At 58.6% G+C, this 19,173-nt stretch overlaps 1 protein-coding gene across 1 annotated transcript in view; it reads left to right on the top strand.

Annotated features, from left to right (window-relative positions):
• Positions 1–18,188, top strand: part of ZNF236 (zinc finger protein 236) — an 80,367-nt gene extending 62,179 nt beyond the window's left edge. Inside the window, exons 20-32 of the mRNA XM_039839483.1 lie at positions 659–941; positions 3,184–3,287; positions 4,894–5,259; positions 5,620–5,765; positions 5,847–6,087; positions 6,449–6,625; positions 7,132–7,287; positions 9,100–9,284; positions 11,184–11,315; positions 11,657–11,854; positions 13,483–13,612; positions 15,249–15,425; positions 15,878–18,188. Coding sequence (XP_039695417.1) covers positions 659–941; positions 3,184–3,287; positions 4,894–5,259; positions 5,620–5,765; positions 5,847–6,087; positions 6,449–6,625; positions 7,132–7,287; positions 9,100–9,284; positions 11,184–11,315; positions 11,657–11,854; positions 13,483–13,612; positions 15,249–15,425; positions 15,878–16,002 — 2,420 coding nt within the window. The 3' untranslated portion in view covers positions 16,003–18,188. The remainder of the gene's footprint in view (positions 1–658; positions 942–3,183; positions 3,288–4,893; positions 5,260–5,619; positions 5,766–5,846; positions 6,088–6,448; positions 6,626–7,131; positions 7,288–9,099; positions 9,285–11,183; positions 11,316–11,656; positions 11,855–13,482; positions 13,613–15,248; positions 15,426–15,877) is intronic.
• Positions 18,189–19,173: the final 985 nt, after the last annotated feature.

Genomic DNA, 19,173 nt, shown 5'->3' with positions numbered 1-19,173 from the left:
AAATCATCCAGATACTTTTTAATTCGCTCATTTGGTTTTAGCCGCTGTCCGTTCCGCTGTTTAGTGTTTCACTTTAGCCATCTGTGCCGTGATGGCCACTCCGTCCAGCCACGCTTACTTTCCGCTACGTTTCATAGCAACGCTCTCTTGTTTTCGGTCAATGTAAACACATCCATGCACTCTACCGACCGAACACGTAAACACAGACGTGTAAAAAATGTTTTTCCTTTACATCTTTTTAGCTGGGGGCTGTTTGCTAATGTATTGACTTGGTCCGTTCTTCTGGGCCGCCGACGTTCTTGTTCGGTAATTCAGTTCTTGCCCATGTCCGTAAACAGAGGCCTGTGTTTATGAACACTGGTGGCCGGTGTGGACACTGACACCTCAGACCTCACTGCCGGCTGAGAGCCGTGCGTAGCGGTCCCGGCGTCCGCCGTCGGTGACGACTCCGAGGCTCACCAGCCTTCCCTGGGCTGCATCCCTGCCGGGGGCTGCCCAGCGTCTCGTAGAAAGAGCAGCGGCAGGAAAAGGCCCTGACCGTCTCAGACACAGCTCCGCGAGCTCGTCCTTACCTCGCAGACCTGTCTGTTTTAACTTCCCTGTTTTGTTGAACCTGGTTTTTTATTAGGATCCGACCCCCTGCCCACATTTCCCTTAGACGTGTGTCTGGAGGGGGAGGAGGAGAACCCCGAGCGAGACGCCTCTCGACGGGCCCGCACCGAGGTCATCACGTTTAGCGAGGAGGAGACGGCGCGGCTGGCGCGGACGCAGCCGCGGGACAGCGCCACCGTGTCCGAGCAGGTGCTGGTGCAGTCGGCCGCGGAGAAGGACCGCGTCAGCGAGCTGAAGGACCGGCAGGCGGAGCTGGAGGCCGAGCCCAAGTATGCCAACTGCTGCTCCTACTGCCCCAAGAGCTTCAAGAAGCCCAGCGACCTGGTCAGGTAGGCTGGCCGCCGGCCCCCCTGCTGGTGGCGTGTCATCGGGGAGGCTGGGCCAGGTGGCGGCGGTGTCCTGGAGTTGCAGCTTCAAGCTGGTGCCAGTTTCGAGGCTTCCTTTCCGCCCATTCGGATAGCCGATCGGGCTGCGTCTGGTCTGGGGGCTGCGTCCGGTCTGCAGGCTGCGTGTGCTTGCTTCTGTGCCCACCAGCTGAGCGTGCTTGGTCACTAGGCCGTGGCCAGCTCTCCCGTCCTCACCTGCGTGGTGTTAGTAAAGCACCTGGGCGGGGTGACTCGTTGAGGAAGACAGGCGCCAGGCTTCGCAAGCCGCAGAGCGGCAGTGGGTCCCTTCCTGCCCCACCGGGCTGTGAGTCTGTGCGGGAGGCAAGGGCACACGCATGGGACCAGTCGAGTGACAGCAGGTGGCACGAGGCAGACCGGCCAAACGTCAGTGATTGACGTGAGGTGGAGTCTTGCAGAAGGTGACAAAGTAGAAACCAGGACATGTGGCGGGGGAGGAAGGGCCCGGACCACGCTGACCGGAAGAGCCAAAGCGCCGCCTGTCTCAGAGCGTCCAAGGGCGCTGCCCACAGTAGGGGACACGCGAGCTTTGCTTTTTGGGGGTAGAACTAATGGTGACAGTTGCGGGGCGACTTCCTACAAGGGGGAGGTCAGGCTTTTACGGTGGCCCTGGCGGAGCAGCTGTCCCTGTTCCTCTCAGTCTATGGTGCTCCACGGGAGGCGGGCGCAGTGCAGGTGAGCACGGGCGGGCTGGCGGCTCGCTGCTGGGTTGGACGTGCCTGTCTGGTGAGTGCAGGAGGTGACTGCTGGCTGCACACTTCTCCCCAGGGGGACGAGTAGTGTGTGGGGGGGGGGACCGTGACAGTGAGGCGGGAGCGGGAATCAGAGCCCAGAGAGCTGGGCCAGGCAGCATCCCTCGGCCAGTCAGGAGGAGGAGACTTAAGAGGTCGCAGAGCGACCCCAGGTCTGAGGACTGCAGCAATGGAGTGTAGGATGCGGGTGGTGGGTGAGCCATGAGGCGGGAGCGGCTGCCCTGGACGCAGGAGTCCAGCCCGGCCAGCAGGCGGTGTGGCCACGGGGAACGCAGGACAGCTGGCAGGCAGGGTCAGGTCAGCGGCGGGAGGCGAGGTGGGATCCTGGACGAGAGGCACGCCGGGCCAGGGTGCGTGTGGAGGTGAGGTGCCGGGGACAGCCTGGGAGGCTGTGGGCCTGTGGGGGCGGGAGGGTAGCCGGAGTGACGCGATGGAGGTGTCAAGTCTCCGCAAGGTCCTCGGTCTGTGCGATGCTGTCGGTGTCACGGGGGACGAGGACAGGGAGCGGGGCAGCCTCGCGGTGACTCGTCTCGTTCTGTCTTGCGTCTGATAACCCTCAGAGGCCCAGCCTCCTCGTCGTGCCTCGGGCCACCATCGCGGTGCAGGGAAACAGAGCAAAGCTCCGGCCGCAGGCTGCAGGGGGGTCCACTGCTCCCCAGAGGGAGCCACGGCCAGCGCCCTTCAGAAGCGTCCACATGTCACACTCAGCTCTGACGTTTGTCTCTGAGTCGTGCGTGTCACTGAGCCCGAGGCGTCTGTCTTCAGCAGTGCCTCCCCCCTCCCCGCCGTCTCGTCTCCGTGGTGCTGTGGATACGGAGTGTTCTGCGTGGGCACCCCGAAACATGTGTCGCCAGGTTCCGAGTGACCGTGGGATTTCCGGCGTAGTTGCCAGGCTCGTGTGGGCACCTGTGCGAGTGTCGGCCTCCAGGCGGGCCGAGCCATCAGTGTCCTCGCTCTCTGAACGCCGGCTCCCAGACCACCGGCCGCACGGTCTGGTCAGACTGATAGGCAGGACAGATGCCTTGTCACTTCGGTTTGCTCGGTGTACGTTCTGTGGCTTTTCCCCCGCTGTGGCTCTGTGCGTTTCTTCTCTACGCTGCCCCTGCGCGGCCCACTTTCCTGACGGGGGGGTTTTTGTCTTACTGCTGATTTGTGAGAGCTCTTTGATTGTTAAGGAGGCCAGCCCTACTTTCTTTGGTCTTGCAGAGGTTTTTTGTTGTCATTCGGATTTATTTATGGTTTTTTTTTGTATAAAGTGAGGCTTAAACGTTTTGTTTGGCCCAACTTATTCAGCACATAGTAACACATGATTTTCATTTATGTAGATACTTATAAGTTGAAAACCATGAAGCTGTTTGTAAACGTGTACCGAGTTTGAAATGCAGCACACTTACTTGCACACGCTTTCCGGTTAGGCACGTTCGGATCCACACCGGAGAGAAGCCGTATAAATGTGACGAGTGTGGGAAGAGCTTCACGGTCAAGTCCACCCTCGACTGCCACGTGAAGACGCACACAGGTGAGGCCCCACACCTGCACGGGAGCCTCACGGCAGCATCCTGTGTTAGTTCCTTTGTATTTCGCACGTAAATACTTTTGAAGTTATAGAAATTGTAAAAGTTAGGAACCATGAGAAACGGACACGAGAGATTTTTGCTTCCTGCCAGGGCAAAGCGGTCCACAAGTGCTGCGGAGAAGGGGCTGGGCCCCAGGTCGGGGCTGAGAGCTGCGTTCTCACTCAGGACAAATGCTGTGGAGAACGTCACCTCTTAGTCTCACCTAGGCCAAAGAGGGTTGGTTCGTTGAGGTTTTGTAAAAACTGGGACTTAATAGATCTGACTGCAGTGAGGTGTTAGTTCTCTTCATGGGGAGGGCGTCTCGTAAAGGGAAATGTGATGCACCATTTCCAAGGCCATTTTCTTCTCATCTCGTTTGAGAGACTGGAGAAGGTTCACTGTTCTAATAAAGGCAGCTTTCGTTTCTTGGCTCTGCATTGTGTCCCCATGGTCCGGGGCTGGCTCTGTGCCTCCGCTGGCCTGGACCCTGGATGCCACTCGAGTTGCTTTCCTGGACCCACGGCTCCTCGCGTGGGAAGTGGGCCGATGGCAGGACCTCCCTGGGAGCCGCGTCACTTAGACACGTGGCCAGGGAACCTGCAGTAGACGTCGGAGGCGGTATTGTGGGTCACAGGGTGGTGACTCTTCATGTCGGAGGCCCTGTGATCCTTTCCTGATGGGTTGGTGCTCGGAACTGAGGCAGCAGATATGTGAACTTACCCCGCGAGCCTCTCCTTTCCCGTTAGGTTCTGGGTGTTTGTCCTCCTTGGGTGGCGCCATGAACTGCTGAGGGTCCGGAGGGGCCAGCCCAGCGCCCCCGCGACCCCAGGTCGAGCGTGCTGGCTCCACAGGGTGCCTGGTGACCGCCCCCTGGGCCCACGAGGACCGGGATAGAACAGGGTAGAAACAGGACGGAAGGCGGAGTCTCTGCAGGACAGCTCTGCGGGGCCCTTTGCAGTCTGCCAGCAGCAGGTAGTCGCGGAGGCCGTCAGTGCTGGGGCTCGGGCCCCTCTGGCCGGCCCTCTTGTCGCAGCCGGCCCGTCTGTGCAGAAGTCTGAGTTGGTGTCTGCGGCGGCGGGGGGCACAGAGGACCAGGACGTCCTCTGCTCCCGGGACCGTCCTGGGCAGCTCTGTGCTCGCGAGGGCTCCGTGGTGCCCTGTGCACGTGGGGCAGATTGTGCTCCCGGAGCTGGGCAGCTGCCGCCGGACTTGTGGGGCCGCGGGCCCAAAGAACGAGGAGACGAGACTTGAATGCACGCAGCCTGTGTGAGATCAGAGGGTAGTGGCGAGAGCCACGTTGTCACTACATTGTCCCCGCTCCCGCCACACTGCCACTGCCCCCGCTGGGCCTCCATGTGGCACCCTGGGCCGGAGTCGCTGTGGACGGGAGGTGCTGGGGAGCTGCCGGACGCCACCTGTGGACTACACTGGCCCCTTCGGGTCCTGGGGCAGCTCCCTGTGCTGGCCGCTGTGGCCCACGGGGGCATGTGGGCGCTGGGTCAGCACGTGCCCATGCCCACTGGCTGCACGCCCACCTCTGGACGTGCCACTGACTCTTGGCACCCACAGGTCAGAAGCTCTTCAGCTGCCACGTCTGCAGCAACGCCTTCTCCACGAAGGGGAGCCTGAAGGTCCACATGCGCCTGCACACGGGGGCCAAGCCGTTCAAGTGTCCCCACTGTGAGTTGCGTTTCCGGACGTCGGGGCGGAGGAAGACCCACATGCAGTTTCACTACAAACCGGACCCCAAGAAAGCCAGGAAGCCCGTGAGCCGCAGCCCGCCCGAGGCCGTGCAGCCGGCCGGCCTCCTCAGCCCGACGCCCAGCGACTCGAACGTGTTCATCGTGAACAACTCGGTGCTGACCGGCCAGTTCGATCAGGGTTTGCTCCCTCAGGGGCTGGTGAGCCAGACCGTGCTCCCCGCCTCCGTGTCAGGTGAGCCGAGTGTCCCGAGGGGAGGGGCAGGCCTGCTGGACAGTCCACGTCGTCCCTGTGGCCACTGCTCTGGCTGCTTCCGGCCCGGGGCGTGGTAGTTGTTTTAAACCTCGGCCCAATTAGTGTAATCTCTTTGAGCCTAGTGTTCTGTTACGTTTAAAGTGGGTAATATTCGTATAACAGGGTTTGTTTAGTGAGGATTAAATTAGACGAGGGGGGTGTGTGATATATTAACGTTTATCAATCAGATCAGATCAATAGACGTGTACAGAACTCGTGTGTTTAAGAATCCCCGCATAAGTGAGTTTTTTTTTGGAAGTTTTCCTGGCGTCCGCTCATTCCTGTTTGCGTCCCGTGCAGCTGGTGGCGACTGGACAGTGTCTCTGACGGAGGGGAGCCTGGCCGCCCTGGAAGGCATCCAGTTACAGCTGGCCGCCAACCTGGTTGGGCCTAACGTGCAGATTTCTGGCATCGATGCGTCCAGCATCAACAACATCACCCTGCAGGTGGGACGCTGGCCGTGCTTGCCGTGGTCGGGTCACGCGTTCCTGTGGCAGTCCCCTCACGCGTGTCCCTGTCACTTCCAGATCGACCCAGGCGTGCTGCAGCAGACGCTCCAGCAGACCAGCCTGGTCGCTCAGCCGCTGTCCGGGGAGCCGGGCCTGGCCCCGCAGAGCAGCCCCCTGCACACACCAGACACCGCGGTCCCGGCCAGTGTCGTCATCCAGCCCATCGCAGGCCTGTCCCTGCAGCCCACGGCGACGCCTGCCAACCTGACCATCGGCCCGCTGTCTGAGCAGGACTCCGTTCTGGCCGCTGGCGGCAGCGGTGAGGGCCACGTCCTTGGGCGGTTCCGACAGCTGGGGCTCAGAGTCGTGCTTGTAGTTGTGTGTTTGAGTTTAGGAAACGCGATGCCGTTTTCTCTCTATAAAGCTCACCACACAGACGTCCTAAGGATGAAGTGACGTTGAGTCACGGAGATGGCAGCATTCGTGGAACTTTGTCCCGCTGGCCTCCTCGTTCACCGGCAGGCCTCCTTATCTAGGCGGAGGAGTTAGAGATGACCGATACTCTATTTTCGGTGTTTCTCTTTTTGAAATAATAGTTTCACCAAAATACTTTTAACGTAGAAAGGAGAAAATGGTTGTTTTTTTAAGCCCAGCTTTTGTTGTTTTGTCGTGATGATCAGGGACTCAAGACCTTTCTCAGGTGATGACGTCGCAAGGCTTGGTGTCCACCTCCACTGGCCCCCACGAGATCACTGTGACCATCAACAATTCCAGCCTGAGCCAGGTCTTGGCGCAGGCCGCCGGGCCCACCGCGTCACCCTCGGGGTCCCCGCAGGAGATCACCCTGACCATCTCCGGTGAGTCGCTCGTGGTCTCGCGGCCTCGCACCTGCACTTGCGTGTGTCTCACTCGTCCTTTGTGCACGCTGAGCGCTGCGTGAAGCTGGTGCCCTGTCATTCAGGCGACAGCTTGGGGGTGGTGAAAATAACGTGGCTGAGCAAACCCCGTACTAACGTTAAAAGTGGCAGTCCCTCACGTCACTTCCCCTTTGAGTCAGCAGTTTTTCACACGGATTTTCGTTCGGCAAAGAGCGGAAAACCATAGCTTCACAGCTCTTTCTCGTGCTGCGTCAAGTGCCTGAATAGTGAGTCAGAGCGGAACTCTGAAGAAGCACGTAAAAATACGTTATAGCTTGGGAAGTGTGAGCAGGTGCATGCTTTCAGTTAGGGAAGTGGATGTCGTCATTTTCTTTTTTTTTCTAAAACGACCTTTAAACATGGAATAGCGTGATCTGTTTAACACACGTGCCAGTACGTAAGTGAACACGTTGCTTTCAGACATCACAGTATTAATTTTCATTTAGGTCAAGACCTCATCCAACACAGCTCTAATGGAAGCAGCGAGCTGAACGGGAGCATAAGGCTGTCGGCACCTGCGATCGGCAGCCAGTCTGCAGATGCCGCCTTAGCGATAAGCAGCGGTCAGCTTCTCTCGCAGAGCGCAGCGCTGAACGCTTCAGGTAAGCCGCCGACCAGCCCGCCGGGGGAGACATCATGAGACACCGAAAGGTCTGTGCGCCCGGCCGGTGGGGTGAAGGAAGCCCTCTGTCCACTGACAGATGCCACTGCCTGATCTGTCCCAGGGGCTGTGATCCCATAGCAGTTGGTAGTGGCTTACATAGGACTCTAGGGTACAGAATTCTTTCTAAAGTTATCAGTCAATTGGTAGTCCTACCTTTTTGAGAGTAAAGGTGAGTAATCCCATGTAAATGTAGAAGGCTCTGTGTATTTATGCAAGCTAGCATTTTGGTGACTCCACGACAAAGCTGGCTCTTCTTGCCAACCGGAAGCTTCTGTGCCCTGCACTGTGGATTTTCTGGCACCAGCCGACAGTAGGATGACAAACTAGAAAGCATCTTTTTGAGGTTTTGAAATTACAGACTTTTATGAAAAATAGAAATAAATGAACACAAAGTAAAAGCGAACAAGCCTGTGAGTCCGAGCGGCTTTGTGGGCGACTGGGACAGTCTGGGTGCCGGCCAGCCCTGTCTTCCTTACTTCGTAGGGATGTCAGGAATTTCTTAGTCCTCTTATTTTCCACCTCTGTGTATTATTTTTTTTTGAGAAAAACATAGGCAGAGTTGCACCCACAGCTGGGTTTGTTCGTGCTCAGCTGAAATACGTTCTCACCTAGTCGTTCATTCATGCATAAGAGACTGTTGCATGTGCTACGTGGTCAGAACCGTGCCAGGTCTGAGCTGTCGTGGTGTGCGGAGCAGGCCCGGGCCCCTCGCATGTGGGGCCCAGAAACTGCCAGCACCGATGTGCACTGAAGCGTGAAGTCTCGGGGTGGCACAGAGGGGGACAGTGGTGCCTGGGTCATGAGATTTGACCCAGCGGGACGTGCGGGTGACGCCCAGGCCTGTGGGGAGCGCTTGCCCAGCGAGGGGCATGGTGCTGCGGGGCCGGGGGCCTGGGCTGAGGCCAGGCGGCAGGGCGGGCTGGAAACACGAGGGAGGCACGGGCCTCTCAGGACCTTAGAGGAACGTCGTCCCCTCCTTCACCTGTGGAGGGGTGGACAAAGGCTCGTGTGGTTGGGAGCCGAGTCTGAGTGGCAGGTCGGCAGGCCCCACCCCGGACTTCTGCCCCCTGGCCGAGCGCTCGGTCTTCCTCTTCCTCCCTCGTCCGTTCCCGCATGTCGAGCTCTGGCCTCGGAAAAGGTATCGCACACCTTGGTTCTTTTCCTTATTAATTTGAAGCGAGAGACTTTTTTTGTTTTTCAGTTAAGGGGAATTTTGTTTTACATTTTCATGGGCTTTGGCTTTGGTTTTAATTTAGTCTGCGGTGACTAAGACATCAGAAATGTGTCATGTACGATTAAAGTCACAGAGCAGACTCTTTCTACAAACTTCTTGTGAGAGGTCATCCCCTGTGTCTTTCTGCCAAGGACGAGATGGTGTGTCCAGCTGCGACCCCCGACTCCTGCCGAGCGCTCTCTCCACCGTGTGTGTCCCGGGAGCTCTTGTCTGAGCTTCCCTCGGCATCTGCAGCAGTGGCAGTGGCCGTAGGGTCACAGGTTTCATTTCCTGTCACTGCTTTTTCTCTAATTATACTCGGGAAGCGGCGTATGTTTAAGTACAAAGATATTTAGAATCTGAAAGCCACGAGCGTGGGATCAGAGGTTCTGTGATGTCCTCGACGCAGCTCAGAGGCGCGGGCAGCGGAAACGCCAGCTGCGGCAGGCGCCTCCTTCCTGCAGCCGTGTTCCGGGTGTGGCTCCGGGTTGGACTCAGCCAGCCTCCCCGCCCGCCTCTCATTTCGCCTGTTTGCAGAGCTTAACGTGGCCGCCGGGGGCCTCTCCACCACGCCGATGTCTCCGTCTGCAGTCTCCGCTCAGAACCTGCTCATGTCCTCGTCAGGTGTGGGGGGCGAGGCCAGCGTCACCCTGACTCTGGCGGACACCCAGGGCTTGCTCTCGGGAGCGCTGGACACGGTCACACTCAACATCGCTTCTCAGGTAGGTGCAGTCACACACTCTGTCCTGCAGTGATCTGGAAACTAGTGATGCCCCCCCAAAAGGGAATTCTGAACATTTTCTTTCAAAATTGGAGGTTTTTTCTGATTCGAAAGTGTCGCATGTTAAATGCGGAAGGGGGAAAACAGGAAAATCTCAGGTGGAACAGACGGAACCGAGGTCAGCAGGCCCGGGCGTGTGCGCCCTCCCAGACCCTGTGTGCGCACGCGCTGGGCTGTCTCCAGCTTTTACAGGGAGGCGCTCACGTGTGTGTCATGCACAGTGAGCGTCCCCCTCGCATCCTTCTGTGACGATCCCCACGAGGGATCGTGGTGCCCGAGGTCAACTCTTTCTCACATATCTTAGCTTTGGGTTGGAATTGACACGTTCATGAGCCAATACAGGTTCTCGTGGCCCACGGTTGTATTTGTCTTTGATTAATAAAATGAGGAAATGCAAATTTATCCATTTCGATTGAGGTCATTTTTCAAAATCGGGCGATATGATGAGTAGTGGCTGAGGCCAGCCCCAGACGCGTGAGACGTGCAGAGGTGGCTGGCATTCGAAAGAGCAGATTCATCTTGCTTCCTCGTGTTAGCAGGCTTGTGACCATGAAGTTTTATCAGGATATGTGGAAACTTTTCAGTCTGTCCTATGTTTGGGCAAAAAAATGAGTTATATAGTGACACCTAAAATACGTCACTTTTTGAAGGTACGTGTGGGTATAAAGAGTCCCAGTCCACACGAGAAGCTGTCCTCGTCCAAGTCTGGGTGGGTGACCCGTGATGCACGTCTGCCCGTGTCCACCCGCCATCTGCCACATCTGCCACAGGAAGTGGACCTGATGATTTTTCAAAGCCATCTCCACCCCGTTTTTAGCCTCCTCTCCCCTGCTCCATCTTTGTCTTCCCTGCGGGAACTCGGCCTGGTCTTCCTCCGAGACATCGAGAGTCGGCCCCTCCTCTGGCTGCAGGGCACCAGGCGGCCACGCCCTCCTCGGGGCCCCCATGTTCTGCCGCCCCCACCCCAGCGCTGGGCGTCGGTGCGGGGCCCGTCCTGGCCCGGCTTCCCTTCCGCCGGTCGGCGCCGTGCTGCGCAGCTTAGACGCACTCGGCCCGCGTGTCCTGCGCCCCCTCTGCGCCCGCCCCGCGTCCCGCCCGAGCACGTCCATTCTCTCTTTGTCCCGGGGTCACGGTCAGTAGGTGAGGGTGTGCCGCAGCGGTCATTAGACTCACAGTGGTCTTGTGTCGTGTAGCAGACTGTGTGTGGCTTTAAATAAGCAGACGTGCTTTATGTAGACGTGCGATCGCTTTACTGAGGTGCAGTTTACAGACTGTGAAGTTTATTTAAAGTGTGCACTTTACTGGTCTCTGATGTAGCTGCAGAGTTGAGGGACCATCACCACGTCTGATTCTAGAACATTCTGTGACCCTAGAAAGAAACTTTTACTGTTGGCAGAGAGCAGCCACTCTCATGTCTCTCGGCCCGGCCCACGCCACCTCCACGTCTCCCCACTTCCCGTCTCTCTGGATTTGCCTGCTCGGGACACGTCACATAATCGGGTGACACCGAAACAACCGGTGTTTCGTGCTCGGCTCCGCTCAGCATAACACCCTCCGGGCTCGCCGTGCGGCGTGCATCACGCTCCGGTTCTCCTTACTCCCGAGCAGCGCTTCGTTCCCAGCTGGCGGACGAAGGGGTTGGGTCCCCCTTGCAGCTGCGCTGGGCAGTGGGGACAAGGCGTCAGGTGGCATAGGCTCTCATCTCGGGGGCAGGTACCTGGGGTGGACTTGCTGAGTCATGGGGTCTTGGGGTTAACTTTGAGGACTCACCACCTGTTTCCCGAGTGACCGCACCTTAAAAGATCTTAGCCTGCCTCTGAAATCGTGACGACCTTTGCAGGGTCAGCAGTTCCCAGCCTTGCTCACGGACCCCTCTCTCTCGGGCCAAGGAGGCGTGGGCTCGCCGCAGGTCATCTTGGTGAGCCACGCGTCACAGCCATCGTCTGCGACCTGCGAGGAGATCACCTACCAGGTACCGCAGGCGCGTGCCTTCTCGGCCGCACAGTTCCTTGCACACAGACCCCGGGGGCGGGGGGCGGCCTGTGCGGTGACGCCTCGCCTGGTGCCAGGGAGAGTCCTAACCGCAGTGGCCCGGGCAGCAGCGGTCCCCCACGGTGGCAGCATCCTGTCCTCTGACCCGTGCCCAGTCTGTTCCTCAGGCAGCACAGGGCGCAGGTGCTGTGCTGGGCCGCACGCTGCCCTTCCTCGAGATGACACGCCACGCCCGCCTCAGTGTGTCTCTGTTGTCATTTGTCACGCGGCGGTGGCAAACTGCCCGAGTCGAGTAAGTCCCGGGATTCTGACCCGCTCCAGGTGACCGACATCTCTGCGAGCCTGGCCCAGGGCGGCCAGCCCGAGAAGGAGGGCCGGCTGCAGCAGTGCGTGGAGTGCGGCCGCACGTTCGCGTCCTCGGCCTTGCTGCTGCAGCACAGCAAGGAGGCCCACGGCCGGGAGCGCATCCACGTCTGCCCCGTGTGCCGGAAGGCCTTCAAGCGCGCCACCCACCTCAAGGTACGTGCCCTGCGCCCTGGCCTCCCCGCGGGCCCACACGGCAGGGGGCTCGACCCAGCCGCTTCCACCCAGAGGAGAGGAGCGGGCGCGAGCCCCGGGACGGCTCCCCAGGCCCGGCCGGCTGAAATCCCCGCTGGGAGTGCGTGGCCAGGCCTCGTGGCTCTAGGCCGGGCTCCCGCACCCCTGCCTCTTCATTCCTGAGGGCATCACGGCCCCGTAGCCACTTAGCACACGAGTCCCGAGCCGCTGTTCCTCGGAGCCTTAAGGAGCCCCCTGGGCAGTGGGCCAGGCCACCTGCTGTCCAGCCCTCAGAGGCCAGCACCCGCCTCTCCTGCCACGGCTCCCGAGTGGAGGAGCCCCACCCAGTACCAACACGTTTCCAAAAGAGGGCCCCACCCTCGCTTCTGAAACACCAAACGTGGAATGAACTCGAGAGAGTTGCAGCCATAAGCCCGGGGTGCACCTGGGACCGCAGCGTCCCCCATACCCGGCCTCTTCTCCACTTTGGTGCTGCTGCTGAGGACCCCACGCCATGGCCAGGCCACGTAACGGCAGCACGCCGGCTCCCGCACTGTAGTGAGAACGGTGACTTACACGTCACGGCTCTTTCAAGGACTGTAAGTTAGCATCACGCTCAGCTCGCAGTAGGGAGCACGGAAGTTACGGCCACGGTGCTGGTGTCTGAGAGAGAAGATCTTCTTGAAGAGGCAAGAGATTAAAAATAGTTACAGAAAATTCGTTGTTTTAAATACAGTTACTATACCGAAAACATAGCTTTTCCGTAAACGTTTTGAAGTGGTGACACTCAATCTGAAGGACTCAATTTGGCATTTAAATACCTATGAGTTACTTTCTCTTGATGACCTTCAGAAAGGGGGGATTTAAAACAAATTACATTGTGCCAGAAAATAAGGAAGTGTGTGCATGCGCGCGCGTGCGCACACACACACACACACACACACAGTGACAGGGACTTAGAGGGACACAGGAGCTGATTGGAAAGCTCCTGGTGGCCAAAGCTAGAACAATTGGAGCAAGAAAACCAAGTAGAATTGAGTCATAACCCACAAGGCGAAGTAAATACTCGTGGGCCCTCACTGGTAGAGACATGACTGATCAAAACGATGAAGAATAAGGAGGAAGAATAAGGAGGAAGAGGCAGAGTCCCGGTTTCTGCAGGCTGTGCCCTTGAGGACCCGTACCCCCACCCCTGCCCGGGGCAAGGGGTGAGCACACTGGCTGCACATGGCTTTAGCCGGGTGGCCAGGTCACAGCCGGTGGCCACAAAGCCTGTGGGGCAGGTCCTTGTCATTGTGGGGTGGAAAAGGCACGCGGCCTCCCCAGGCCCACGACCCTGGTCTGACAGAAGAATCAGCAGACGAGTCTCATTGAGGGACGGCCTGCAGCACAGCCGGCCGTCTGCCTGGCAGCCGTCAAGGTCACCCATAGCAGGGGGTCTGAGACACCGCCCCTGCCACTGGGGGAGTGGAGCCCTGGATGCTGACCTCGAGGCCCCGTGGAGCGTGGCCAGCCCCGCCCCTGCCCCGTTGTCCTCCGTGCCGCTCAGGCCCCTGCAGCTCTTCAGGCCTGAGGCACCTGTTCTCTGTGCGGGTGGGTGTCTCTGACAGGAGCACATGCAGACGCACCAAGCAGGCCCTTCCTTGAGCTCCCAGAAGCCGAGGGTGTTTAAATGCGACACGTGTGAGAAGGCGTTTGCCAAACCGAGCCAGCTGGAGCGACACAGCCGCATCCACACAGGTAACGCTGGCGGGGCTGGCTTCCCTCGGGGGCGGGGCCTGGGGCCAGCGCAGGTGGTGAGAGAGAGCAGGGCCGGCACGGTGGCCGTCTCCCTGCTCAGGCCGCCTTGTCCTAGCTCTCTCCTCACCGCCCCCCTTCCAAGCGAGAGGGGTGCCGTGTGCAGGCGAGCACTGGGCACGGGCCCTGCGGGGGTGCCCCGGCGCCCTGACCGCCTGCTCAGCCTCCTAAATCTGTCCAAGTGTGTCTCAGAAAAACGAACAAAACCCAGAAGCCAGCCCCCATCTCCCGCGCTCTGGCAGTGAGGCCACCCCGTGCCCCTCTGGCCCCGCCGACTCAGGCGCCCACTCCCCACTCCCACGCCCTCTGCTCTGGCCCCGTGGCCCTGCCCCTCATCCTGCCTCCTGGCCAGTTTCCCCGCTTCTCCAGCCCTGCGTCCCTACAGCAGCCAGGCTGGAACCTCGAGAGAGGAGGGGCCGCCCGTCCCCTCCTGAGTACGTCCGGGTGGAGGCCTGTGTCCCCCTGTGACCCCTCCGACCCTCAGGATGCACGTCCTCGGCCCTCGGGAAGTCCCAGGCTCTCAGGCTCACCTCATTGTCACCCAGGCCTTCTCACAGTTCCCAGTGGCTGGTCATCCTCTCCCAGGCCTGCTGCCTCTTTGGCTGGCCATCGCTGACTGGCCAGGTGTCAGCGTGGACACCCCCACCAAGAGGCCTCTGTCCCTTCTGGTGACCGCGGCCAACGCAAAGCGCCTGTGTGGCCAGCAAAGCTCTTCTGGTCACGGGCCTTCCCGCCGCGCGCTCCCGTGTTTTCAGCACCGTCGCTGTTGGGCAGTGGGTCCCGGCACGCTAGGTGTTCAGGAAGAGCTTTTGAGCAGAAAACCAACTGCCACACTGTCACTTCGTGACGTGGTCGCTCAGAACAAAGTTTTAAGGAGTAGTGATGCCGTTGGTCGTTTATGATAAGTAGATGGATGTGCGCGAAGGGTTTGGGGACACCACTAAGCACACGTTGCTGTGACCTCACTGCTGTCCATGCTCCACCCCAGCTCCCGTGGGCACCTGTCCCCACCAGCAAAAGGCTGCTCGTCCCCACAGCCCACCTGCACAGGCGCCCTCTGTGCTCGTCCAGGTCCTCCAGTCGTGACTTTGATCACGTTGGTGACAGCCCTTTCTCCATGCAAGGAATGCGGTCGCAGGCGTGATGACCTCGTGTCCACAGTCCTGGGGCTTGTGGCCACTGACTGGGTGGAGGGACAGACTTAGCATGGAGCTGGCTGACACCGGGGTTGGAGTGGGGAGCAGGGCCCTCGGAGGTGGCATGGAGGCCTGGTGCTGGCTGGCACTGGCCAGTGGGGCTCATGGCGGGGGCCGAGCGGAGCGCGGGGGAGCCTTCCAGGCCCGGGGCAGGGGAGGGCGGGGCCCTGGGGCTCGGCAGCCGTGAGTGGCAGCAAGGCACAGGGGATCGAGGGCCGGGAGGGGACTGCAGAGGACGGTGCCACTGCAGCCAGGTCCAGAAGTCGGGGTGCGGTGGGCGCTCCCAGGGCCTGCGGGCCGGCGGTCTGTGGGCGGCAGGGGCCCCGGGCAGCTCCCACGCTGGGCGCCCCCTTACCTTGCCCGTATGTGCGGCCTGCCCCCAGGGGAGCGGCCGTTCCCCTGCACGCTGTGCGAGAAGGCCTTCAACCAGAAGAGCGCACTGCAGGTGCACGTGAAGAAGCACACGGGCGAGCGGCCCTACCGCTGTGAGCACTGCGCCATGGGCTTCACGCAGAAGAGCAACATGAAGCTGCACGTGAAGCGGGCGCACAGCTACGCCGGTGAGCGCGGCGCGCGGCCTGCCCGGGTGGTCGGTGCCCGGGGTCCCCGGCTCTCCGCACCCTGCTTCCCCGAGTGGCCCACTGCTGCCTCGCGCACACTGGGAAGAACGGTCGTCAGGAGGAAGGGGTGCTGGTCGGGGTCATGGGCTTTCTGAGGAAGAGGAAGGCTGTCGCAACGTCTCTGCTCCCGCGCTGCCTGCTGCCCCTTCTGTAGGAAGCCGGCGGGTTGTTCTCAGGGTTGGTGTCAGCCCCCCGTCGCCGGCAGGTGTGCCAGCCGTGGCAGGAGTGAGGATGCGAGGGCACAGTCCTCCCCCACAGAACTGTGAACCGCCGCTCGAGTCACCCTTTCCCATTGGGGCAGAGCATGTCGGTTTAGTCTCTCGTCTCTGTTTACATGTGCGTGGTTTCGCGCCGCGGGTGTCTGAGCCCCTGCTCTCATGTCTGCACCGCAGGGACGCTGCAGGAGGCCGCTGGCCAGCAGGAGCAGGTGGGGGAGGAGCTGAGCCACACGCTGCACCTGGAGGAGGTGGTACAGGACACCGCCAGCGAGTGGCAGGCGCTGGCCAACGTGTTCTGACGCGCGACCCGCGGGTGTCTCTGAAGTTGACTGTCACGCGGGACAAAGCACTGGGAACTCCTGCTTTTAAGTTTCAGGCGTTGAAATGTTACCACAGTAGTTCTTAGCTATAAAACCATCTGAAGAATCACTGTCTTTCAGAGGCTTCCAGGAGCGACCTGGGGAGTGCACCTGCCTCGGCCCGTCGCCCGCGGGCAGCACCTCGGGTAGACAGGCCGCTGGCTCTCCCTGTCCTCACAGTGGGTCCTTCGTGTTAGCGGAGGCAGAGGTGACATGCAGCGAGTCACGTCGGCTTCCTTCAGCTCTGTCATGAGACGGGCAGCGCACGAAACGAACACGAGACAGCACGAGGTTCAGACGAGGGTTAGAACACGCAGGGAAGTCTTTGCCACGTTTCCCTCTGCGCGTTTCGAAACGAGTACAAATTGACTCTTTAGTCTGCAGTAAGTTAGGAGGACGAAAACCTTGAGAGATGGCTGGACCGATTCTCTCCCCGTCGCAAAGACCTAATCATTCGTTGGAAGGCCGCGCGTCTGGGGCGCAGACACGGGGACCGAGGGGACTGACGGGGACGGGGACGGGGCGACACGCTCACGGCAGGGAGCACAAGCCACGTGCTGCAGAGGCCCCGCGGCCCGGCCGGCCGGTCAGAGCGGTGGCTGTGGCTGAGGGACAGGAGCCCCTCCGGGCCCCGGGACCCCCTCCTCGTGCATGGGGGCGTGAGCTTTATTTCAGGGAGTTCTCTAGGATCATCAATGGTGCCACGTTCAGCGTCCCAAACCGGCCCGCCCCGAGCCGGCGGGCACGTGTGTCCCGCAGCATTCCAAAGATGGAAAGTTCTCTGTCCATGCGAACCCCCCTCGAAGTTATTTATATGTTCTATATATAAGTGCGTATGTACATACACAGATTTATGGGCCTCTGTGTGGCTGATCAGTATATTTTGTAAATACGGGCGCCCGTCCGGATCACAGAGAGAGCGGCAGGGCCCTCACCGCCCTGGCAGCGCTTCCGATCAGTGTTGTGTTCATTTTACTAATAAATGGGTATCTCTTTCATTGTAACATAAAGCTGGGTTTTCGTTTCTGTTTTCGTTTCTTGAAAAATAATTGCCTTTATTTTCTCTCATCGCCTCCCTGGTTCCGTCAGGAGCAGATTTATTATAAATATTGTATGGACTTGTATATTAAGAGGGACTCATTTCGGATTCCTGAACAAAGAGACATTTCACTGTTATATTTCGCAAGGGCATCTTTTGACTTTTTTGTTCCTGTCCCCTTTTGGATATGTATATAAGTAATATTGATGGTGACATAAAAACTTTTGTTATGTGAAAATATTTAAGTCAGAAAACTGTTAAATAATATTACTTTTTTTCAAACTGCTTTGTGTATTGTATATTTTTTTAAGGGAAAAAAAGCCTTATTTGACTCATTCTTGTGATGCTGGACTTACTATATCCTGAGGTTTTCCTGAATGTCAGCATGTATACCTGGCTGTCGTCAGTGTACTCAGATTAATTGTAATTTTGCCAGAGTTTTAAAGGTTCTGCTTTTAATGCACTTTCTTTTATAATTTTGTATTAAAATATTTTAGAAATGTTGATTAATTTTGGTGAACAGATATCCCCAAAGTTGCCATTATTGGAATTTTAAAAATTTTATTCTTGCTAGTTTATTTATTTTGGTGTCAGCATTAAATGCCATCTCAGGACAGTCTCGAAACGGGGTTTGTTTAATTCCTAGTTGTACAGAACGCGTAGTCACTGAGCCACGTTGGTGAGCTCCTGCTGGAGCAAGGCCAGGCCTTCGCAGGGGACCCGAAAGCCCACTTTTATTTTGGTTATGGAAGAAGAAATCTTACCGATAATCCGCTTTGTGAGCTTTCTCAATTTATCAGCAGGCAAACAGGAGATGTCACTGTATTATTTGGATTTACTTCCTAGTTGTAAAAACTGCTGCTTTGCTGGTGTTTGGTGACAAGCCGTGGCCCGTGAGGACGTGGCCCCTCTTGGCCCTCAAGGGGAGGACAGGCCGCGCTCTGTATTTCAGTGGCTGGTCAACAGTCTCGTGACGAGAGATTTCTAGCCTTCTGCATAACCAGGATTTTGAGGATAGATAACTGTATTTTTAGAAATATCTTAGCCTATCTGTTTTGGAATAACAATAAATAAAAAATGAAGTTAGGAAGTGTGATTTTTTTTTTTTCTTTGAAAATATTTACTATAAGACAGTTTGGCACATGAACAACTTCGAGTTGAGGACGTTAACGCAGAGTCTGTTCGAAGAGCTTCGAACCTCGAAACTCAGGACGTGACCCTGTGACAGCGCGGTTGGCCGCCAGCTGTCTCCCTTGGGGGCTGGGTCACACAGCGCCCTGGCCGTTTGGTGCCTTCGAAAGGCTCCGCCTTTGGGCCCCTTCCGGGATGAGGTGGCTGCAGCACCGCGGCTGGAGCTCCCTGTGCACGGGGCCGGGTCTGGTGGCTTGGGTGGCGGGGACACCAGCCCTTGGGCAGAGTGGGCACGGGCGTGTCCTGGGGCGGCGTGGGCCAGGCCAGTGTCTCTCCAGAGATGGCACCCCACATGCCTCGCCCTGCACACGGGTGCTGCTGCAGGTGTAGGTAGCAGACCTCACGCGGGGGACCTGCCGGCGGCCTGGCGGTCCAGCTCCTCAGATGGCCCCTGTGCTCCGACCTCGTGTTCCCGAGGGGACGTGGCGACCCGTGCCCGTGAGGACCTTCCCTTGTTCCTGTGGAGAGATTTCAGTTTCTCCGCTGGGCATTCAACCAGGGCGGGTTTCTCTAGGACAGTGCTCTGTACACCGCCCCCCCCCAAACGTGTCATTTTAAGAAAATTACATTGATTTACTTCTTAATTATAAAATACTGCGCTTTGCAAAACATTCCTTGAGAGGACGAGGATCTGCAAAGACCTTTTTCCTGGGTTTGAGTGTCATAGTTGGACCAGCGTCCCTGACCTCCGCACCCTCACGTCTCGCGCGCGGGCGGAGCTCACGGTGGCACCCGTGCAGGCCCCACGCAGGGGAAGCAGATTTCCGTCCTTCACGTGCCTCCCCGCTGTGCGGGGCAGCGTCTGTAGCTCGTGCGCACGCGTGCGACACGGTGATCGGTCAGATGTAGCTGAGCGACACGCTTTTAAGAGAATGCGCTAA

The sequence above is a fragment of the Pteropus medius genome, unplaced genomic scaffold (assembly GCF_902729225.1).
Source record: "Pteropus medius unplaced genomic scaffold, Ma_sr-lr_union100, whole genome shotgun sequence".
NCBI classification, from domain to species: domain Eukaryota; kingdom Metazoa; phylum Chordata; class Mammalia; order Chiroptera; family Pteropodidae; genus Pteropus; species Pteropus medius.
Note: the sequence above shows the minus strand (reverse complement) of the source record. Positions and strands in the feature narration are given on the sequence as shown.